Here is a 25,117-nt window from a genome sequence, read left to right on the forward strand (position 1 = left end):
TGTGATTTGATGATCCAAACATATTGCTCACTACATGTCTGCTACAGAGAGACATACTCTGAGTCAAAGTATCATTATAATATCGTCCAAAATAATATTGTGATATGTAATTGTATTGATTTTTTTCCCCCATCAAAACTTTAGATGCACCGCTTGTATCTGTCTGTGTGAAAGTGTTTTTGTTGGTGTCGTTTTCTCAATGTTTGTGTGTATCTGTATGTGTTTTGTGTGTAGGCAGGGTGAGGGACGTCCCAGCTGGGCTCTGTTCGGCCGTCTGTCGGAGCACAACGAGACGGCTCTGTTCAGAGAGAAGTTCCTGGACTGGGCCGAGAGGAAAGAGGAGGCTGCCATGGAGGAGGCCAAGGTTAGGAAATGGGCTTAAGGTTTAGGGTGAGGCCATGATGGGCTTTATCTCAATTGCTTAAACATCTGTCCTCAATCAATCAATACTTTTTTTTATAAAGCCCTCTTTACATCAGCAGTTGTCACAAAGTGCTTATACAGAAACCAGCCTCAAACCCCAGAGAGCAAGCAATGGATTGGAAAAGACAGGTGAAAGCAATATGGTGCAAGCTCATCATTAGGCTGTCTTTCACCTGGTCAGTTCTTTCAGATCAGTGCAGATGAGGAGACGGGGAGAAGAATGTCTGTGTAGACAAATGAAAAGCGTCCTGGTATCGGGATTCTAGTTTATTTTTGTAACCTTATGTTAAAGTATTAAAAATAATAGATAAATAGGTTGCACCCTTTTCAGGCCCTTTGTCACATTGGGTCATCATGTTATGAGGTATAATCACGTACTTAGTCATACAGTATACGGTCCCATTGCTTTTGTGGAAAGCTACGTCATTTAAAAAACTGCTAACAATACCTATTTCCCCCACTCTCTCTCCCCCTCCAGAGCCCTGTCCACTCTACCCTCCGCTCGCCCCTTGAGGCGGCCAAGCCTGACGTCTTAAAACCGTGCGACGCCAAGGCCCTGCTGGACAGTGCGGGAGGCCCTATACGTAGCCTCCTGGAGGGCGTGGACGTGCAGCGTGGCTACGGGCTGGTCCAAACAGAGGACGGACGCCAGGCAGAGCTCGCCACAGTGGAGGTGGACGCCTGGCATATCCGGGAGTTTGAAGAGGAGGAGCTGGTGGCGGCGAGCTTGGGCCAGCTGCACGAAGGAGACACCTACGTGATCCGCTGGAAGTACTCGGTCACCACTGTGGGTGAGTAATAGTGTCATACGCACATCATAAAAAATACTAAAGGTGCTGGACGAAGGGCCGCTGTGGGTGAGTCACGGTATTAGATGTAACATTATATTGTATCTCTATGGGAGGAGAAGTAGTACAGGGGGTCGTTGAGAAGAGGGAGATTTTTGCACACTGTAGTTGTTCATAGTTCCAGAGGCATGGAGGAAAAGACTGTTGTGAGAAACTCCAGCTCACTGATATTATATCTTGAATATTTCATAAACAATCATCATCAAATGCTTTGATCAATGCTTTACCAGGATTAAATACGCAATCTGTGACAGTTAGACGTTTTTGCCATATATGTATACCTGTTGCTTCTTGAAGAATAATATCTCATGAGCTTACTATAGCTAACGTTAGCCCCAGATGAGTTTTCCAATGGAGCCCTCTGGAGAGGTAAATTAACGGTTCCAGCGCTGTAGGAGCTGTATCTACTACGCTTTGTTTCGGGACAAACTGGATCACTCAAAGTTCCAATGCGGCAATTGTTTGCTTGCCGTGCATTATAGGCTTGAGGTGGCTTCCTTAATCACACAGGTAGCCAGCCTACGTAAGAAACTGTGGAAAACGCAGAGTGGAATGTTTACCTTTTCTACACCGGTGGCTGAATGGCGTTCGCGCATGTTGGATGCATCGCCGTCTTGTCGTTTGTCATTATCCGACTGGCCGGTGTTGCCCGGGGTTCCTTCACCAGGGGAGCCATCTCCTGCCTCTCCTCCCCATCTGATAGCGGAGTCGAAGGAGCACAGCAAGAGGAGCATGGCAATCATCGATGGTCACGTCACGAGCCGTGGAAGACGAAGACAGCGGCCTGCCGCAAAGCAGCCTATACTCCCAACGAGAGGCCCGGAGCGGATACAAACAACAAATAGTTTCGCCGCCCTGGAGCCTGATCTTCCTGCACCTTAGTCGCTGGAGGTACCTGTGTCTGCGGCCACTGTGCCTACTCCTTCCCCTACGATTTCGAAGTCGACGTCGGCAACCTTCCGTCCCTGCTCTGGATCGAGCGGGGCTTCTCCATCTGTCGGAGGCCTGCACCATCCTGTGAAGCGTGGAAGTGGGCGGATTTCCTCGTCCTTCTCGCCAGCCGTGATTTTGGGCAGCTCCATGGTAAGAAATGTGACTGTTCCTCGTGCAAAAACAATGTCCTGTCCCGGAGCTCGAGTAAATGACATTACTAAACTGCAACCAAATATACTACGCCAGGACATGGACATCGATTCTATCGTAGTCCATGTGGGTTTTAATGACATTGTGATGGGCAGCTCTGAACAGTTGAAACTGGATTTTCAAAGAGCTGATTGACTCTCTGCTAGACACTAATAAAATATCCATCATATCTGGCTCTGTGCCCTCTCTGAATCGTGGCATTGAACGCTTTAGCAGGATTCTTTCTCTTACATGTTTTACATTTTTAGTCATTTAGCAGACGCTCTTATCCAGAGCGACTTACAGTTAGTGAGTGCATACATAAAAAAATAAAAATAAATTCATACTGGCCCCCCGTGGGAATCGAACCCACAACCCTGGCGTTGTAAACGCCATGCTCTACCAACTGAACTACACGGGGCTTCACAGCTGGCTACTTGATTATTGCAGCTCAATGGGTGTAACTTTTGTTGACAATTTTGATACCTTTTGAAAACAAAATACATTTTATAAGGAAGTTGGGATCCACCAAAATAATTTCACCTCATTAAAGGCTGCATTGAGATAATGTGTCGCTGAGTCATCATAATGCTTTAGCAAATGTACATTATACCAGGGGCATTGGTAGACACAATGTAAGTAACCTAACTTATGTCCCTCTAACTGCCCTGAATGCCTCTCCTGATCCTACAGCTATTGTATGCAGCAATCATGTGTCTATGAACCAGATTTATGCTGTTAGCACTGAGGCAGTGTGCCCTAGTAGGAAGTCCACTGAATGCAGCTCACCCTGCACTAACATAAATAACATGAGAATATCTACTTCTGCTAAGCTTCCCAGTAAAGCAATGAAAACAATCAAGCCTCCCAGAAAAGTGCTCAAAATAGCCCATGTTAACATATGTAGTTTAAGAAACAAGGTTCATGAAATTAATAACTTGTTAGTAGCAGATTACATCCATATTCTGACTATCACAGAAACTCACTTGGAAAAAACATTTGATGATACAGTGGTAGCAATACAAGGTTATAACACTTACAGAAAAGACAGAAATGCCAGTGATGGAGGTGTTGCTGTTTATATTCAGAACCCCATTCCTGTAAAGATTAGAGAGGATCTCATGTTAAATACTGTTGAAGTAATATGGCTACAGGTTCATCTGCTTCACCTAAAGCCCATTCTTGTGGGAAGCTGCTATAGACCACCAAGTGCCAACAGTCAGTATCTGGATAACATGTGTGAAATGCTTGATATTGTATGTGATATCAACAGAGAGGTATGTTTTCTGGGTGATTTAAATATTGACTGGCTTTCATCAAGCTGCCCACTCAAGAAAAAGCTTCAAACTATAACCAGTGCCTGCAACCTGGTTCAGATTATCAGTCAACCTACCAGGGTAGTTACAAATAGCACAGGAATGAAATCATCAACATGTATTGATCACATCTTTACTAATGCTGCAGAAATGTGCTTGAAAGCAGTATCCAGATCCATCGGATGTAGTGATCACAATATAGTAGCCCACATCTAGGAAAACCAACGTTCCAAAGGCTGGGCTTAATATAGTGTATGAGGTCATACAATAAGTTGTGTAGTGATTCCTATGTTGTTGACGTAAAGAATGTTTGTTGGTCCGTGGTGTGTAATGACGAGCAAACAGACGTTGCTCTTGACACATTTATGAAATTGCTTATCCCAGTTACTAATAAGCATGCACCCATTAAGAAAATGACTGTAAAAACTGTTAAATCCCCATGGATTGATGAGGAATTGAAAAATTGAATGGTTGAGGGATGAGGCAAAAGGAATGGCAAATAAGTCTGGCTGATCAACCGATTGGCAAACATACTGCAAATTGAGAAATCAAGTGACTAAACTGAATAAAAATAAAATAAACTACACTATGAAACAAAGATAAATGCCATAAAGAATGATAGTAAAAAGCTTTGGAGCACCTTCAATGAAATGTTTGGAAAAAAGGCAAACTCAGCTCCATCATTAATTGAATCAGATGTCTCATTCATTACAAAACCGACTGATATTGCCAACAACTTTAATGATTTTTTCATTGGCAAGATTAGCAAACTTAGGCATGACATGCCAGCAACAAACGCTGACACTACACATCCAAGTATATCTGACCAAATTATGAAAAACAATCATTGTCTTTTTGAAATCTGTAAAGTGAGTGTGGAAGAGGCGCAAAAATGATTGTTGTCTATCAACAATGACAAGCCACCGGGGTCTGACAACTTGGATGGAAAATTACTGAGGATAATAGTGGACGATATTGCCACTCCTATTTGCCATATCTTCAATTTAAGCCTTCTAGAAAGTGTGTGCCCTCAGAGGAAAGCAAAAGTCATTCTGCTACCTAAGAATAGTTTTAATTCACATTTTAATTTGTATGTTTGTTTGTTTCATTATTTGTCTTCCAGTGGGTAAGAGGCAGAAGCCGGGGGAGCTGAGTAGTGGGGGTCCGGGTCGGGAGCGAAGCGCCTGTTTCTTCTGGCAGGGCCGTCACTCCAGCGTCAGCGGCAAGGGCACCTCCGCACTGATGACCGTAGAGCTGGGGAACCACAGGGGGGCGCAGGTGAGTCCACAGCACTCAAAGGGATCACTTGTGCAGGGATGCCTAACACTTCCCCGGGACAGTTACCCTCCTAATCTAGCACACCTGATTCTATGAATTAGCTGTTCAACAGGACCTTGATTGGTTGAATCAGTTGTGTTACAATGGGGTCTGTCTTTCTTGCTGGTGGTTAGGTGTTGGTGACACAGGGCAAGGAGCCTCCATGTTTCCTGCAGCTCTTCCAGGGAGGCCTGGTTATCCACAAGGGCAGCAGAGAAGATGATGGCGTCAACAACACAGGTATATGCAGGGCTCTAAATACACGCCTAAATATTTTGCTGTGCAACTTGGAATTTTATTTGGGAGCACCAGTACACCTAGAAAAAAAATCACCCTGATAATAATTGTTGTAATGATTAGTCTTCACTCCGTTTTTTCGGAGTGCCCTACAGAAGAAAGGGAGCGCATCTTCATTACCATCATGGTTGTACCATTACTACAGCTTGTTTATAGCCCAAACAGTTCAAAAGATTTGACCCCTATGATATGACCTATATTACCAACCTATATTTTTCCTTCCTATGTCAGATCCTACACCTAGTAGGCTAAGGAGCAGGCGTTGCGTGTTAAATTGGGACTGTTTTCATCATAATACTCATAGAAAATAGCAGTCTATATTTTCAGAAGCAGGTGAGTCTCGTGTTCATATTTCACAACCTCCACAGGCTTTTGGAGATGCCTATGCGCTAGTCAATAGCTAAACAATAGGCTACCCTTGATTTAGGCTACTTTATAGCATGCTAAATGTTTCTGATAAGTGATAAATGAGCAAACAAATAGATAATATATTATTATTTATTATTATTATAATCTTCACTCCACTTATTTGCCCAGCCAGAGATGAATTAACCAAATACAGACAAAGATTCAGTGAAACTAAATCCGATTGATTATCAGACAAGTCACAGGCTTTTGGTCGGGAGTAGCCTAGCCTAAGCAAGTGAAGAGAAAAATAATCCACTAGGCTACATAACACATAGCAAAATGTTCTGGTTAGTCCTGCTAATAGCTGAGATAATGGCGGAGCTGGTCATGCCGAGAGATGAGTCCTGATTGGTCTGCCATGCCACAGGCTACTGTCTATAACATAATGGGGGCTTCCCTGATCAGTAGTCTACCGCAGATATATAAAAAAAAAAGATCATAGCAATGGACAACTGCAAACGTGTTGCTACAGCTCTCAACAACATTGCTGCCCTGAATTTAACCGGTGCTATCGACAAAGCTCAGTGGGAGAATGTTGTGATGGACTATTTTTATTTATGTAATTTTTTTTTCAACTGTGCTTTTTCACAAAAGTTCTGAACCTTTATATTCTCATAGTTTCTACAGATTGTAAATTGAAGATAAAAATTTTTGCTAAGAGTATTAATTATATTATTGATCGAATGACTATGTATTTTCAAATCACCCAGCAGTGCTATTTGCAGAGTTAGCTCTAGGTAAATGTTGCAATTCTTCAGTCATTCCTGAACCTGCGACCAAAAACAAGCTACATATGGGCAGGTCCAAAACAAATGATTTAATGATTCTGTCTATTCGCAGCCAAATCTGCAGAGCTGGGATGTTTGTATCCCACATTATTATACACAATTCTTACAACTAATAGAATGTTATATATATATATATATATATATATATATATATATATATATATACAGTGAGGGAAAAAAGTATTTGATCCCCTGCTGATTTTGTATATTTGCCCACTGACAAAGAAATGATCAGTCTATAATTTTAATGCTAGGTTTATTTGAACAGTGAGAGACAGAATAACAACAACAAAATCCAGAAAAACGCATGTAAATTTTTTTATATTTTCATTTGCATTTTAATGAGGGAAATAAGTAATTGAACCCCTCTCAATCAGAAAGATTTCTGGCTCCCAGGTGTCTTTTATACAGGTAACGAGCTGAGATTAGGAGCACACTCTTAAAGGGAGTGCTCCTAATCTCAGCTTGTTACCTGTATAAAAGACACCTGTCCATAGAAGCAATCAATCAGATTCCAAACTCTCCACCATGGCCAAGACCAAAGAGCTCTCCAAGGATGTCAGGGACAAGATTGTAGACCTACACAAGGCTGGAATGGGCTACAAGACCATCGCCAAGCAGCTTGGTGAGAAGGTGACAACAGTTGGTGCGATTATTGGCAAATGGAAGAAACACAAAATAACTGTCAATCTCCCTCGGCCTGGGGCTCCATGCAAGATCTCACCTCATGGAGTTGCAATGATCATGAGAACGGTGAGGAATCAGCCCAGAACTACACGGGAGAATCTTGTCAATGATCTCAAGGCAGCTGGGACCATAGTCACCAAGAAAACAATTGGTAACACACTACGCCGTGAAGGACTGAAATCCTGCAGCGCCCGCAAGTTCCCCCTGCTCAAGAAAGCACATATACAGGGCCGTCTGAAGTTTTCCAATGAACATATGAATGATTCAGAGGAGAACTGGGTGAAAGTGTTGTGGTCAGATGAGACCAAAATGGAGCTCTTTGGCATCAGCTCAACTCGCCGTGTTTGGAGGAGGAGGAATGCTGCCTATGACCCCAAGAACACCATCCCCACCGTCAAACATGGAGGTGGAAACATTATGCTTTGGGGGTGTTTTTCTGCTAAGGGGACAGGACAACTTCACCGCATCAAAGGGACGATGGACAGAGCCATGTACCGTCAAATATTGGGTGAGAACCTCCTTCCCTCAGCCAGGGCATTGAAAATGGGTCGTGGATGGGTATTCCAGCATGACAATGACCCAAAACACACGGCCAAGGCAACAAAGGAGTGGCTCAAGAAGAAGCACATTAAGGACCTGGAGTGGCCTAGCCAGTCTCCAGACCTTAATCCCATAGAAAATCTGTGGAGGGAGCTGAAGGTTCGAGTTGCCAAACGTCAGCCTCGAAACCTTAATGACTTGGAGAAGATCTGCAAAGAGGAGTGGAACAAAATCCCTCCTGAGATGTGTGCAAACCGGGTGGCCAACTACAAGAAACGTCTGACCTCTGTGATTGCCAACAAGGGTTTTGCCACCAAGTACTAAGTCATGTTTTGCAGAGGGGTCAAATACTTATTTCCCCCATTTAAAATGCAAATCATTTTATAACATTTTTGACATGCGTTTTTCTGGATTTTTTTGTTGTTATTCTGTCTCTCACTGTTCATATAAACCTACCAATAAAATTATAGACTGATCTTTTTTTTTTCAGTGGGCAATACTTACAAAATCAGCAGGGGATCAAATACTTTTTTTCCCTCACTGTGTATATATATATATATATATATATATATATATATATATATATATATATACAGTGGGGAAAAAAAGTATTTAGTCAGCCACCAATTGTGCAAGTTCTCCCACTTAAAAAGATGAGAGAGGCCTGTAATTTTCATCATAGGTACACGTCAACTATGACAGACAAAATGAGAAATAAAATTCCAGAAAATCACATTGTAGGATTTTTAATGAATTTATTTGCAAATTATGGTGGAAAATAAGTATTTGGTCAATAACAAAAGTTTCTCAATACTTTGTTATATACCCTTTGTTGGCAATGACACAGGTCAAACGTTTTCTGTAAGGTTTTCACACACTGTTGCTGGTATTTTGGCCCATTCCTCCATGCAGATCTCCTCTAGAGCAGTGATGTTTTGGGGCTGTCGCTGGGCAACACGGACTTTCAACTCCCTCCAAAGATTTTCTATGGGGTTGAGATCTGGAGACTGGCTAGGCCACTCCAGGACCTTGAAATGCTTCTTACGAAGCCACTCCTTCGTTGCCCGGGCGGTGTGTTTGGGATCATTGTCATGCTGAAAGACCCAGCCACGTTTCATCTTCAATGCCCTTGCTGATGGAAGGAGGTTTTCACTCCAAATCTCACGATACATGGCCCCATTCATTCTTTCCTTTACACGGATCCGTCGTCCTGGTCCCTTTGCAGAAAAACAGCCCCAAAGCATGATGTTTCCACCCCCATGCTTCACAGTAGGTATGGTGCAACTCAGCATTCTTTGTCCTCCAATCACGACGAGTTGAGTTTTTACCTAAAAGTTCTATTTTGGTTTCATCTGACCATATGACATTCTCCCAATCCTCTTCTGGATCATCCAAATGCACTCTAGCAAACTTCAGACGGGCCTGGACATGTACTGGCTTAAGCAGGGGGACACGTCTTGCACTGCAGGATTTGAGTCCCTGGCGGCGTAGTGTGTTACTGATGGTAGGCTTTGTTACTTTGGTCCCAGCTCTCTGCAGGTCATTCACTAGGTCCCCCCGTGTGGTTCTGGGATTTTTGCTCACCATTCTTGTGATCATTTTGACCCCACGGGGTGAGAACTTGCGTGGAGCCCCAGATCGAGGGAGATTATCAGTGGTCTTGTATGTCTTCCATTTCCTAATAATTGCTCCCACAGTTGATTTCTTCAAACCAAGCTGCTAACCTATTGCAGATTCAGTCTTCCCAGCCTGGTGCAGGTCTACAATTTTGTTTCTGGTGTCCTTTGACAGCTCTTTGGTCTTGGCCATAGTGGAGTTTGGAGTGTGACTGTTTGAGGTTGTGGACAGGTGTCTTTTATACTGATAACAAGTTCAAACAGGTGCCATTAATACAGGTAACGAGTGGAGGACAGAGGAGCCTCTTAAAGAAGAAGTTACAGGTCTGTGAGAGCCAGAAATCTTGCTTGTTTGTAGGTGACCAAATACTTATTTTCCACCATCATTTGCAAATAAATTCATTAAAAATCCTACAATGTGATTTTCTGGATTTTTTTTTCTCAATTTGTCTGTCATAGTTGACGTGTACCTATGATGAAAATTACAGGCCTCTCTCATCTTTTTAAGTGGGAGAACTTGCACAATTGGTGGCTGACTAAATACTTTTTTTCCCCACTGTATATATATATATATATATATATATATTATGCAAGAATTCTGTATAATAATTTCAATAGAAAAACGTTACATTTTGAATCCGGCATCGTTTTGTGTATCAGTTCATAAACCATGTGCCATGGAATCGGTACATCGAAAATCTCTTCCCAACTATTTTTCAATCTGTATGGCACAGCTGTCAATCTTTTGGTCCTTAAATGAAACTGGTATACTTTTGTATTTATCACAATTTTCTTTAACGATTTTTGGTCATTAATTCAGGGCCGACAGACAAGTTCCTTACTTTCTCACCCTTCCACTTGCCTCTTCCATTTTTGTGGTAATGCTGCAATTAGTTGGTTGTAATTTTGGATAGAGCAGACATTTCCATATATTTTTGTTAGCTGCATGTGTGACACAACTCCACCAGTCCTATTTATGATATAATTTACAAAGATTATACTGTTTTTAAACAGTTTTAAACTGGATTAAACTGAAATTGCAACTAACTTTCTATGGCTTGTTTTAAAAATAGCGTTATTTTGGAGATTTAATTTTCAAATAAGCGAAAGTGAGAGGTTGTAATCTGAATAAAGGGAATAAGGCCATTCTTGAACATGAGGTGAGACATTCTTACTAATCTGCTAGAAAACCATTTCGGATTTAAGTATAACTTTTGTATGACTGAAGCCTTTAATGAGAGGTCTAATGCTTTAATATTTAATAATTTCTGCCCTCCGAATTCATATTCATAATATAAATAGGCCCGTTTAAATTTCTCTGACTTGCCGTTCCAAATACAATTGAATATTTTTTGCTCATATAATTCAAAAATCTAGTCGCTAGGTGTAGGCAAGGCCATAAGCAAATAAGTCAACTGGGAAATGACTAAAGAGTTCATCAGGGTGATTTTTCCACAAATAGACAGGTATTTTCCTTTCCATGGTAGCAAGATCTTATCTATTTTTGCTAACTTTCTATTTAAATGTATTGTTGTGAGAAAATTTTGTTATTTCGGAATATGAATACAGAGTATTTCCACTTCACCATCAGACCATTTTATTGGTAAAGTACATGGTAATGTAAAGATTCTATTTTTTTTGTGATCCAATACGTAAAATAGTACACTTATAATAATTTGGTTGTAATCCAGAGAGGTTAGAAAATTATCTAGATCCTCTGTGCAGGGATCCAAATTGTGTATTTAAAAGAAAACATGAATCATCAGCATACAATGACACCTTTCTTTTTAATCCCTGGATTTCTAGCCCCTTGATATTATTGTTGGATCTGATTTTAATAGCTAACATTTCAATGGCCATAATAAATAGATATGCCGATAGTGGACAACCTTGTTTCACTCCTCTTGACAGTTTAATACCTTCTGAGAACTAGCCATTATTTGCTATTTTACATCTAGGGTTACTATACATAACTTTAACCCATTGTATAAGAGATTCTCCAAAATTGAAATATTCCAGGCATTTATATATAAATTCCAGTTGTACTTTATCAAAAGCCTTTTCAAAGTCAGTTATGAGTACCAGGCCTGGTTTCCCTGATTTTTCATACTGTTATTATATTGTTTCCAGTCTTATATTATCTCCAATGTATCGTCCATGTAGAAAACCTATCTGATTAGGATGAATCATATCCAACAATACCTTTTTAATTATATGCTCTACACATTTTGCTAGAATTTTTGCATCACAACACTGAAGGGAAGGGTCCTTCCGTTTTTTAAATGGACTGGATCTTTCTATTTACCACTTGGTCCTGTTTCAGTAATAATTAAATTAGACCTTTTTGTTGAGTATCTGTTAATCTACAATTTTATATGAGTGGTTAAAACATGCTAATAACGGTCCTCTGAGTACATCAAAGAGGTTTGGTATACCTCAACTGGTATGCCATCCAACCCTGGAGTTTTCCTGGACTTAAAGGCTTTAATTGCATCATGAAGTTCCTCCTCTGTAATTTGGCATTCACATGAATCTTTCTGTACAGCTGTTCATTTTACGTTATTAACAGAAAAACATTATTTTCCACATAGAAATGCTATCAAAAAGAATGCACTGAAATTTACAGTAAATTCTTTTTGGTAGCATTTCTATGTTGAAGATTAAAAAATGTCTCCCCATATTCCATCCAGTTCGCTTTATTTTGATAATATATTGCACTTGATCTTTCTTGAATAAGTTCCTCCATTTATTTTTGTGTTTCCTCTAATTTATTATGTGCCTCTAAGGTACAGTTTTTATTAGTTCCTCTATTTCCTTTGTTAATAAGAACTCTTTTGACCTAAATTGATTTTGTTTTAAAGATTAGTATTGAATTGCATGGCCTCTAAAGGCACATTTTAAAGTGTTTAAAGTGTCCCATACAGTAAGGGGATGGACTACTTTCTGGAGGACGATGAGCTGAATGAATCAGATGATGAAGAAATCTTTGATTTGGTTAACAACAACATTGTCATTGAACCAAACATTGCAGAGTTTTCTTATGACAGTGATGGGGAAGAAACGGAGATCAACAGTGTTGTAACGGAAGAAGATGAGCGAGTTTTGAACTCAGTGGAATGGCTGGTAGAAGCAGAGTATGAGAAGGACAAAGTTGTGAAGTTTGATTGCAAATGCGGAGAAAGTCGAAAAGAGAACTCAGAAGACTCTTGTATAAAACAACTCTCACAGAATTATATCTACAAGCAAATACCACGACATCTATGACAGAGACAAAAAAAGATGTGATAATTCTTGGCATATTGAACACTGTCAGTGTGAACTGGAGCGACATGACATAACGTTCCAAGAAAGCTGAGCAGACGAAATGCAAACGCTAATCTATATGGGTTGGGATTATGGTTCATGAACTTGTTTAGCTAGCTAGCTGGCTTGCTACATGTCTAGACAAAAGTCTCCACTTAGCCAGATGATTACATGACCCATACATTTAGCCAGGTGTGATATGGCCATCTACTGCATTTTTATGTTCAAATTTTTTCTATTGATACTTTTCTATTGATATTGCATGTTGAAGAAGAGCTTGCAAGGAAGCATTTCACTGTACTGTTTACCTTCTGTATCCTGTGCACATGACAAATTAACTTTGATTTGGATTGATTTGATATAGTGTGTTTACCATGTGAAGAACAACATGTTAGGATATAGGCTAAGGACTAGATAAAGTGTATTTTTACCTGGAGATTTTCCTTATTGTAGGCTATAAATTTCACCACTTGTTTACTACACTACCTTAATCACTCAGTTTAGCACATAGCCACACATGAATACTTAAAGAGATGGGTGGGGCTAAGGTTTAAGAGGGTGTGAACACTGCTGAATGGGCGTACTTAAAAAAGAGCTCTCGAGCAAGTTTGAAACTTTAAAGGGAATTTTCTGCTGTTTGTCTACAAGGTGGAATAAGTTTATCACATTTCAAATAAAAATAACTTTCCCATGTTTCCCCAATCTGCAGTGTATGACAGTGGAGGCTCCTCAGCGGAGGGAGGAGAGGACAATCCTCCTCAGTGAATTTCATAAAAATGAAATTGTAAAACATTTAAAACGTTATCCTTTTAGGTAAAACTATACTAAATATAATCACGTCACCAAATAATTGATTAAAACACAAAATTTTACAAAGAAGGTCTACAGTAGCCTCAACAACCACGGTGTAGCCGGAGGACAGCTAGCTTCCGTCCTCCTCTGGGTACATTGACTTCAATACAACACCTAGGAGGCTCATGGTTCTCACCCTCTTCCGTAGACTTACACAGTAATTATGACAAATTCTAGAGGACATCCTCCAACCTATCAGAGCTCTTGCAGCATGAACTGACATGTTGTCCACCCAATCAAAGGATCAGAGAATTAATCTATTGCTGAAAGCATAAGCTACAGCTAGCTAGCACTGCAGTGCATAAAATGTGGTGAGTATTTGACTCAAAGAGAGAGAAAGACAGTAGTTGAACAGTTTTGAACAAATTAATTTTTTCCAAAATGAAGGAGAAGCAAGATTTCGTACGTTTTTTTTCAGTTTCACTTACTTAGCTAGCAAATGAAGCTAGCTAGTTTAGCCTACTGAAACACCCTACTCAAACAGAGGGATGCTATGTTAGCTAGCTGACTTTCCAACACAACACTGGAACTCTTCCAAGTCAAAGTAAGCTTTTGGTTTTATTGCCACCGGGGCCCGCCGGTGTAACTGCTTACTGACTGTACACTGTATCGTTACTGCATGATTGTATCGGGTTTACAAACGTGTTAGTTCTATTAGCTATGCTGACTGTGACGTTACTTTAACTAATATGGTGACAACGATGTAGGCTGTGTGTAGCTGTTTGTCTTGGAAAGGTTTTTTCCCCTGGTCACATACAGCTGATGTGTTGTGCATTGAAGTCCACAAGCAAAGGGAAGAGGTGAGAGGAGGAGAGCGCATAGATGCGAGAAGGAATACAACTTGGCTGCTATGAAAGTGAACTGTGTTTACACGTGATCAGGGGTGTATTCATTCTGCCGATTCTGTTGAAAAACGTTTCTTAAACGGAACAAAACAGGGATAAACATACCTGAATTTGTCCAATAGAAACTTGTTTGCAACTGTTGGACTAATGATTACACCCTATATCAGCTAAATGCAGGCAAGAGTGTGCAAGGCGATATTTAATGTCACTGTCTGTCCATGTGTCACTGTCTGTCACCTCAAATTTGTCTCTCGACCTGTGTGCACCTACGTTGTAAACTGTCATTCAGTTGTATCAACCTCATGATGGGTATAGGGAAAATTAGAGTATCATGTAGTAGCCTAAACCTATTGCTGTTACTTTGAACTGGGTAAATGGAATATGAATAACAGTCATCCAATTTGCTGTAATAGAATTAAGGCCATCCTCATGAAAAGAAAGTGGTCCTACCTAATCTTAAACGGCACTGACCGCCACTAGTGTATGATATACCATTTTGAAGCTCTGAGTCTGGCTTTTTTGTACATTTGATAAAAGTACAATCTTGGAAATGGTACATAAGACTCAAATGGGAAATGTAGTCACAAGTATCCAATCGGAGATTGGCCTTTTAACGCTATATCAGTATTCACAGATAACCGATATTCAATAAATAGGATGAAAAAAAGGGAATCTCATGCTTATCTGAACACTTGTGGCCATTCTCATGTGTGATTATTGTCACAATATAAGCATATTTCTTCGACAATTGCTCTTTTGGATGGAATTTTATGAGAATTCAGGATGGAAAAATAAAACGTTTTAATTTCCCCGCTGTAAAACAGTATAACGGCAGATATATCGGTAGGTTTTGTCCCTAAACAAATCTGAATCGGTATCGGACCCCAAAAAACATATAGGTCGGGCTCTATTATCAAGCATCATATCTCATGAACGAGCATTGCGACTAGTCTTATTTTGGTTGGTGCAACAGGTGTAAATTCTGGTCACAGACGTAGCTACGACTGACCTAGCATTAAGACCAACTGTTGTAATGAAATGCATCTCAATAGGAAATAGGGCTTTTACACAATGTAGAAACCTATTATTCCACAAATTACTTTGTCATTTCAATGACAGGTATTTGTATCAACATTTTAGATTTTTATAATAAACAAATGTATTTACAGGGTTACATTAGTTTCTAGGGCACAATATGTGCTTCAGAAGTAGGTAGAATACATATAGGCCCAATATAGGCTATATCTCAATCGATTAAACATATTTTCTGGTGCTCCTAAATTTTATGTTGTGCTCCTAACTGTTATAAATTGGGAGCACCAGTGCTACCAATGATTTTTTTTTATTTAGAGCCCTGGGTATATGTTTCACATGAGCACTTACTACTACTAATAATAATAATTGATAACATTTATACTGCATATACAGTATATACAGTGGGGAAAAAAGTATTTAGTCAACCACCAATTGTGCAAGTTCTCCCACTTAAAAAGATGAGAGAGGCCTGTAATTTTCATCATAGGTACACGTCAACTATGACAGACAAAATGAGAAAAGAATATCCAGAAAATCACATTGTAGGATCTTTAATGAATTTATTTGCAAATTAATGATGGAAAATAAGTATTTGGTCAATAACAAAAGTTTCTCAATACTTTGTTATATACCCTTTGTTGGCAATGACACAGGTCAAACGTTTTCTGTAAGTCTTCACAAGGTTTTCACACACTGTTGCTGGTATTTTGGCCCATTCCTCCATGCAGATCTCCTATAGAGCAGTGATGTTTTGGGGCTGTCGCTGGGCAACACGGACTTTCAACTCCCTCCAAATATTTTCTATGGGGTTGAGATCTGTAGACTGGCTAGGCCACTCCAGGACCTTGAAATGCTTCTTACGAAGCCACTCCTTCATTGCCCGGGCGGTGTGTTTGGGATCATTGTCATGCTGAAAGACCCAGCCACGTTTCATCTTCAATGCCCTTGCTGATGGAAGGAGGTTTTCACTCAAAATCTCACGATACATGGCCCCATTCATTCTTTCCTTTACACGGATCAGTCGTCCTGGTCCCTTTGCAGAAAAACAGCCCCAAAGCATGATGTTTCCACCCCCATGCTTCACAGTAGGTATGGTGTTCTTTGGATGCAACTCAGCATTCTTTGTCCTCCAAACACGACGAGTTGAGTTTTTACCAAAAAGTTATATTTTGGTTTCATCTGACCATATGACATTCTCCCAATCCTCTTCTGGATCATCCAAATGCACTCTAGCAAACTTCAGATGGGCCTGGACATGTACTGGCTTAAGCAGGGGGACACGTCTGGCACTGCAGGATTTGAGTCCCTGGCGGCGTAGTGTGTTACTGATGGTAGGCTATGTTACTTTGGTCCCAGCTCTCTGCAGGTCATTCACTAGGTCCCCCCGTGTGGTTCTGGGATTTTTGCTCACCGTTCTTGTGATCATTTTGACCCCACGGGGTGAGATCTTGCGTGGAGCCCCAGATCGAGGGAGATTATCAGTGGTCTTGTATGTCTTCCATTTCCTAATAATTGCTCCCACAGTTGATTTCTTCAAACCAAGCTGCTTACCTATTGCAGATTCAGTCTTCCCAGCCTGGTGCAGGTCTACAATTTTGTTTCTGGTGTCCTTTGACAGCTCTTTGGTCTTGGCCATAGTGGAGTTTGGAGTGTGACTGTTTGAGGTTGTGGACAGGTGTCTTTTATACTGATAACAAGTTCAAACAGGTGCCATTAATACAGGTAACGAGTGGAGGACAGAGGAGCCTCTTAAAGAAGAAGTTACAGGTCTGTGAGAGCCAGAAATCTTGCTTGTTTGTAGGTGACCAAATACTTATTTTCCACCATAATTTGCAAATAAATTCATTAAAAATCCTACAATGTGATTTTCTGGAATTTTTTTCTCTCATTTTGTCTGTCATAGTTGACGTGTACCTATGATGAAAATTACAGGCCTCTTTCATCTTTTTAAGTGGGAGAACTTGCACAATTGGTGGCTGACTAAATACTTTTTTCCCCCACTGTATAGCACTCTTTTCATTACTGGAAAGATAATCTCGTAGGCTCTTTCAAAACAAAATCAGAATCAGGGATATGGCTAGTAGCTGGGCGATCACTTATTTATAATTCACTTAGCACTACTGGAACGGATACCTTGAGTGGCATTAAAACAGTGCTTCCAACTTGATTTGTGATTACCACACGTTGTCTCAGTCTATTTTGTGCCACTGAGCTTGTGTGTGTCTGCTTTAATATGTTTGTGTGCATACTTGAATGTGTGTCTGCTTGAATTTGTCCGTGTGTCTCCCTGTCCAGGCGGCTGGCGTCTGTACTGCGTGCGCGGGGAAGCCACTGTGGAGGCTTCCCTGGTGGAGGTGGAGTGTTGCTGTGCCAGCCTGCGTTCCCGTGCCACCCTGGTTCTGCTGGCGGCCCACCAGGAACAGCTCTACCTGTGGCATGGATGTAAGTCCCACGCCGGCGCCAGGGAGGTGGGCACCAGGGCCGTGGAAATGCTCAAGCAGAGGTGAGGATCTTATACGGTCTCTGTTTATGGGAGAGACTTGGTGCTGTCTGCTTTATTTTGACATAGCAACTCTGCGGCTATGACCAAACGTAAAGCAAATACATTCGTTTTTAGGCTCTGACTAGTTGTTTGGTGTGCCATTTGTTTAGTGTATGGAAATAAATGTGTTTGTTTGTTAATGTGTGGTTGTGTGTCTGCTTACGTGTGTGTCTACAAGGCATCCTTCTGAGCTGGGCCTGAACAGTAACAGCAGTCTGAAGGTGGAGGAGGTAGAGGAAGGCACGGAGCCAGTTGGGTTCAGGAATGCTCTGGGACAGCAGGACAGGAAGGCATATGACTGCATGCTCCAAGGTACCGTACCACTTCTTACAGTAACACATTCACACTCCTTACCGTAACCCTCTCTCCTTATCGTATCACATTTTGACTACACTGTAACGCACGTCTTAATGGTAGTCTTACTGTAACATACAGATTATTTAGCGTAAAATACAGATTCCTTACCCTAACATACATATTCCTTACCGTAGGCATTCGGAAAGTATTCAGACCCCTTTACTTTTTCCACATTTTGTTACGTTACAGACTTTTTCTCAAATTGATTCAATTGTTTTTTTCCATCATCAATCTACACACAATACCCCATAATGACAAAGCAAAAACTGTTTTTTGTTTTTTAAAATAAAAAACTGAAATATACATTTACGTAAGTATTCAGACCCTTTACTCAGTACTTTGTTGAAGCATCTTTGGCAGCAATTACAGCCTCAAGTCTTCTTGGGTATTATGCTACAAGCTTGGCACACCTGTATTTGGGGAGTTTCTCCCATTCTTCTCTGCAGATCCTCTCAAGCTCTGTCAGGTTGAATGAGGAGTGTCGCTGCACAGCTATTTTCAGGTCTCTCCAGAGATGTTCGATGGGGTTCAAGTCCGGGCTCTGGCTGGGCCACTCAAGGACATTCAGAGACTTGTCCCGAAGCCACTCCTGCATTGTCTTGGCTGTGTGCTTAGGGTCGTTGTCCTGTTGTAAGGTGAACCTTCGCCCCAGTCTGTGGTCCTGAGCGCTCTGGAGCAGGTTTTCATCAAGGATCTCTCTGTACTTTGCTCCATTCATATTTCCCTTGATCCTGACTAGTCTCTCAGTCCCTGCCCCTGAAAAACCTCTCCACAGCATGATGCTGCCACCACCATGCTTCACCGTAGGATGGTGCCAGGTTTTCTCCAGACGTGACGCTTGGCATTCAGGCCAAAGAGTTCAATCTTGGTTTCATCAGACCAGAGAATCTTGTTTCTCAAGGTCTGAGAGTCCTTTAGGTGCCTTTTGGCAAACTCCAAGCGGGCTGTCATGTGCCTTACTGAGGAGTGGCTTCCATCTGGCCACTCAACCATAAAGGCCTGATTGGTGGAGTGCTGCAGAGATGGTTGTCCTTCTGGAAAGTTCTCCCATCTCCACAGAGGAACTCTGGAGCGCTGTCACGGTGACCATCGGGTTCTTGGTCAACTCCCTGGCCAAGGCCCTTCTGCCCGATTGCTGAGTTTGGGCGGGTGGCCAGCTCTAGGAAGAGTCTTGGTGCCAAACTTCTTCCATTTAAGAGTGATGGAGGCCACTGTATTCTTGGGGACCTTCAATGCTGCAGAAATTGTTTGGTACCCTTCCCCATATCTGTGCCTCGACACAATCCTGTCTCGGAGCTCTGCGGACAATTCCTTCGACCTCATGGCTTGGTTTCTGGTCTGACATGCACGGTCAAATGTGGGACCTTATATCGACAGGTGTGTGCCTTTCCAAATCATGTGCCTTTCCAAATCATGTCCAATCAATTGAATTGACCACAGGTGGACTCCAATCAAGTTGTAGAAACATCTCAAGGATGATCAATGGAAAGTGGATGCACCGGAGTTAAATTTTGAGTCCCATAGCAAAGGGTCTCGATACTTATGTAAATAAGGTATTTCTGTTTTTTTATTTTTATAAATTTGCTAAAAATTCTAAAAACCAGTTTTTCGTTTTGTCATTAAGGGGTATTGTGTATATAAAAAAAATGTGTTTAATCTTTTAGAATACGGCTGTAACGTAACAATGTGGAAAAAGTCAAGGGGTCTGAATACTTTCCGAATGCACTAGGCTCCAATACCATAACATAAACTGACTCCTTACCGCAACACATTCTTACTGTACCGTAACATACACATCTTATCATAACATACGCTCCCTGGATGGTAACACACTCTTTATCGTAACTCACACTAACCGTACCGTAACACACTCCTGAGTGTAACACACATAGTTTCTACATACCACATACTCATTCCGTAACATTTCCTACTTACCGTAACACGCACTCCTTACCGTAATGCACATGCCTTATTGTAACACACACTCCTTATTGTAACACTATTCCTTACTATAACACACACTATACTGACTATATGTATTGAGTATGTCTCTTTGGATATTAGCATCTGCCAGATAATTATTATAGGATATTATATGTTGCTATTGTCCTGCACTTGCTACACATCCAGCTTACCTCAGTCAGCTGTGTTGTTGTTGTTGTTGTTGTTTTTCACCTGTATGTTGTTGTTTGGTCCAGATCCAGGGAAGTACAACTTCACCCCGCGTCTGTTCTGTCTGAGCGCCAGCTCAGGGGTATTTGAGGGGGAGGAACTGCTGAGCCCGGCCCGTGTGACAGGGGCTGTCATGGCCATGCCCTTCCTCCAGGAGAACCTCTACTCTGCACAACAGCCAGGTACAGACCCTGGATGGATAGCTCTATCTCTAGCGCTCTTCTTACTCGTTCTGTTTCTGTCCTCAATATTTATTGCATGCACACGCCCTCTCTGCTTTCTACACCTCTCTTTCATTCATCTCCCTCCATCTCCCTTACTCTGTCTCCCTCCAGCCCTCTTCATGCTAGATAACCGTATGGAGGTGTACCTGTGGCAGGGCCGGCAGCCCGACGACGGAGAGTGTACAGGCTCAGCCAAGATCCGCTGGGAGAACCAGAAGAAGTGTGCCATGGAGACTGTGCTGCAGTACTGCAAAGGTCAGTCAGAGGTCACGAGAGTGAAGGAAGACGTTGACAGAGAGGTGAACAGAAGCATAAGAGAAAGGAAAAAGAGATAGTTAAATCTAATGTATTATGATCATTATTATATTTATTAGACTCAACAGAGGCTATATTGACACAGTGCTGTTAGTTTAGGTTTTGTGTATTTATATGTTTAAGTAGATGTAGTGAATATGATATAGTAGTTGAGGTTACTATTGATAATGTGTTATATGTAAATTAAGGTTGTGATAGTTGAGTTGACTATTGATAATGTTGTGTCATATGTATATGAAGGTTGTGGTAGTTGAGGTTACTATTGATAATGTGTTATATGTACAGTGGGGAGAACAAGTATTTGATACACTGCCGATTTTGCAGGTTTTCCTACTTACAAAGCATGTAGAGGTCTGTAATTTTTATCATAGGTACACTTCAACTGTGAGAGACGGAATCTAAAACAATAATCCAGAAAATCACATTGTATGATTTTTAAGTAATTAATTTGCATTTTATTGCATGACATAAGTATTTGATACATCAGAAAAGCAGAACTTAATATTTGGTACAGAAACCTTTGATTGTAATTACAGAGATCATACGTTTCCTGTAGGTCTTCACCAGGTTTGCACACACTGCAGCAGGGATTTTGGCCCACTCCTCCATACAGACCTTCTCCAGATCCATCAGGTTTCGGGGCTGTCGCTGGGCAATACGGACTTTCAGCTCCCTCCAAAGATTTTCTATTGGGTTCAGGTCTGGACTGTTTTGGCCACTCCAGGACCTTGAGATGCTTCTTACGGAGCCACTCCTTAGTTTCCCTTGCTGTGTGTTTCGGGTCGTTGTCATGCTGGAAGACCCAGCCACGACCCATCTTCAATGCTCTTACTGAGGGAAGGAGGTTGTTGGCCAAGATCTCGCGATACATGGCCCCATCCATCCTCCCCTCAATACAGTGCAGTCGTCCTTTCCCCTTTGCAGAAAAGCATCCCCAAAGAATGATGTTTGCACCTCCATGCTTCATGGTTGGGATGGTGTTCTTGGGGTTGTACTCATCCTTCTTCTTCCTCCAAACACGGCGAGTGGAGTTTAGACCAAAAAGCTCTATTTTTGTCTCATCAGACCACATGACCTTCTCCCATTCCTCCTCTGGATCATCCAGATGGTCATTGGCAAACTTCAGATGGGCCTGGACATGCGCTGGCTTGAGCAGGGGGACCTTGCGTGCGCTGCAGGATTTTAATCCATGACGGCGTAGTGTGTTACTAATGGTTTTCTTTGAGACTGTGGTCCCAGCTCTCTTCAGGTCATTGACCAGGTCCTGCCGTGTAGTTCTGGGCTGATCCCTCACCTTCCTCATTATCATTGATGCCCCACGAGGTGAGATCATGCATGGAGCACCAGACCGAGGTTGATTGACCGTCATCTTGAACTTCTTCCATTTTCTAATAATTGCGCCAACAGCTGTTCCCTTCTCACCAAGCTGCTTGCCTATTGTCCTGTAGCCCATCCCAGCCTTGTGCAGGTCTACAATTTTATCCCTGATGTCCTTACACAGCTCTCTGGTCTTGGCCATTGTGGAGAGGTTGGAGTCTGTTTGATTGAGTGTGTGGACATGTGTCTTTTATACAGGTAACGAGTTCAAACAGGTGCAGTTAATACAGGTAATGAGTGGAGAACAGGAGGGCTTCTTAAAGAAAAACTAACAGGTCTGTGAGAGCCGGAATTCTTACTGGTTGGTAGGTGATCAAATACTTATGTCATGCAATAAAATGCAAATTATTTACTTAAAAATCATACAATGTGATTTTCTGGATCTTTGTTTTAGATTCCGTCTCTCACAGTTGAAGTGTACCTATGATAAAAATTACAGACCTCTACATGCTTTGTAAGTAGGAAAACCTGCAAAATCGGCAGTGTATCAAATACTTGTTCTCCCCACTGTATATGAAGGTTGTGGTAGTTGAGATTACTATTGATAATGTTGTGTTGTATGTATATGAAGGTTGTGGTAGTTGAGTTGACTATTGATAATGTTGTGTGTTGTGCTGTCGTATTTCAGAGAAGAACTCTCGCCGCCCCCCTCAGGCCTACCTGGTCCTAGCGGGCTCTGAACCACTGACCTTCACCAACATCTTCCCCTACTGGGAGAGAGATCCCAACATCACCACCCAGGCAAGAGACCGACTGCCCTACTCCCAAACTAATACGAGAATACCCTTCTAGTCAGTAATAAAGTAGTTGATCGTGAGAGACTTAACACAAATGTCTTTGTGTTAAGGAGGGGTGGGAATCTTCCTGTGAGGTGGATTAATGTTACACTGCTAACCTGCAAAGTGATTGATACCTCCATGTTGCCATACAGTTCATCTTGTACAGCCCAAATTGTAAACTAAGGTGTACTTTGGGACAGGGGAGGGGTTAGGGTGGTGCCTTCCCCTAATATAGCATGTTGTGTTTTTCCTTTTAAGTCTGAGTATGATAAGCTGTTGCTGATATCCTGTGTGTGTAGGCGGAGGGGGCGCGCAACAAAGTGACGTTGGTGCAGGACGCCCTGAACCGGCTGAGTAAGAACCAATACTCTGTGGAGGAGCTGACGGCCAAGCCTCTACCAGAAGGAGTGGACCCCCTCCGCCTGGAGATCTACCTTTCAGACCAGGACTTCCAGGTACAGGAACTTACTGGAACCATACTAGGTGGAACTGAAACTATTTAGCTGAATGTAAAAGTTGTATTGATATATTTGAGACAAATCTTTCATAAACAACAATAGACACATTTACAACATCAAAATACGATATGTACAACAATCCAATAGGGCATAAAAGAACACACCAAAAATCTAAAAGGAAAGACATAATATATACCTAGATTAACATTACATATAGCTTTACAATTGGAGCAAGGTTTTATTGTTTTGAAATACTGGTTAATATAACACATAAAAGTTGTATTTATATATTTTGAGAGTGAACGTGATGGAGGTAGCCGAGCGGTTATACTCTACACTGAGTATACAAAACATTAAGGACACCTGCTCTTTCCATGACATACTATAGACTGACCAGGTGAATCCAGGTGAAAGCTATGATCCCTTATTGATGTCACTTGTTAAATCCACTTCAATCAGTGTAGATGAAGGGGAAGAGACAGGTTAAGGAAGGATTTTTAAGCCTTGAGACAATTGAGACATGGATTGTGTGTGTGCCATTCAGAGGGTGAATGGGCAAGACAAAACATTTAAGTGTCTTTGAACGGGGTATGGTAGTAGGTGCCAGGCGCACCGGTTTGTGTCAAGAACTGCAACGCTGCTGGGTTTTTCACACTTTCCCATGTGTATCAAGAATGGTCCACCACCCAAAGGACATCCAGCAAACTTGACACAACTGTGGGAATCATATGAGTCAACATGGGCCAGCATCCCTGTGGACCACATTTGACACCTTGTAGAGTCAATGCTTCAATGAATTGAGGCTGTTCTGTTTAAAATGTTTATTATTTTAGAAATAAATGATCTATAGGGAATCTGTTTTTACATACAGTGGGGGAAAAAAGTCTTTAGTCAGCCACCAATTGTGCAAGTTCTCCCACTTAAAAAGATGAGAGAGGCCTGTAATTTTCATCATAGGTACACGTCAACTATGACAGACAAAATGAGAAAAAAAAATCCAGAAAATCACATTGTAGGATTTTTAATGAATTTATTTGCAAATTATGGTGGAAAATAAGTATTTGGTCAATAACAGAAGTTTCTCAATACTTTGTTATATACCCTTTGTTGGCAATGACACAGGTCAAACGTTTTCTGTAAGTCTTCACAAGGTTTTCACACACTGTTGCTGGTATTTTGGCCCATTCCTCCATGGAGATCTCCTCTAGAGCAGTGATGTTTTGGGGCTGTCGCTGGGCATCACGGACTTTCAACTCCCTCCAAATATTTTCTATGGGGTTGAGATCTGGAGACTGGCTAGGCCACTCCAGGACCTTGAAATGCTTCTTACGAAGCCACTCCTTCGTTGCCCGTGCGGTGTGTTTGGGATCATTGTCATGCTGAAAGACCCAGCCACGTTTCATCTTCAATGCCCTTGCTGATGGAAGGAGGTTTTCACTCAAAATCTCACGATACATGGCCCCATTCATTCTTTCCTTTACACGGATCAGTCGTCC

At 41.5% G+C, this 25,117-nt stretch overlaps 1 protein-coding gene across 2 annotated transcripts in view; it reads left to right on the forward strand.

Annotated features, from left to right (window-relative positions):
* The window catches only part of svild (supervillin d), a 150,090-nt gene that overhangs the window by 123,321 nt on the left and 1,652 nt on the right, over positions 1 to 25,117 (forward strand). For both annotated transcript variants that reach the window (XM_084165650.1, XM_084165649.1), the window contains 10 exons: positions 235 to 364; positions 902 to 1,214; positions 4,833 to 4,987; positions 5,161 to 5,266; positions 17,693 to 17,900; positions 18,118 to 18,251; positions 20,495 to 20,650; positions 20,804 to 20,947; positions 23,013 to 23,125; positions 23,463 to 23,618. In XM_084165650.1, the coding sequence (XP_084021776.1) occupies positions 235 to 364; positions 902 to 1,214; positions 4,833 to 4,987; positions 5,161 to 5,266; positions 17,693 to 17,900; positions 18,118 to 18,251; positions 20,495 to 20,650; positions 20,804 to 20,947; positions 23,013 to 23,125; positions 23,463 to 23,618 (1,615 nt within the window). The remainder of the gene's footprint in view (positions 1 to 234; positions 365 to 901; positions 1,215 to 4,832; positions 4,988 to 5,160; positions 5,267 to 17,692; positions 17,901 to 18,117; positions 18,252 to 20,494; positions 20,651 to 20,803; positions 20,948 to 23,012; positions 23,126 to 23,462; positions 23,619 to 25,117) is intronic.

This window comes from Coregonus lavaretus (genome assembly GCF_964263955.1).
Source record: "Coregonus lavaretus genome assembly, chromosome: 1".
NCBI lineage: Eukaryota > Metazoa > Chordata > Actinopteri > Salmoniformes > Salmonidae > Coregonus > Coregonus lavaretus.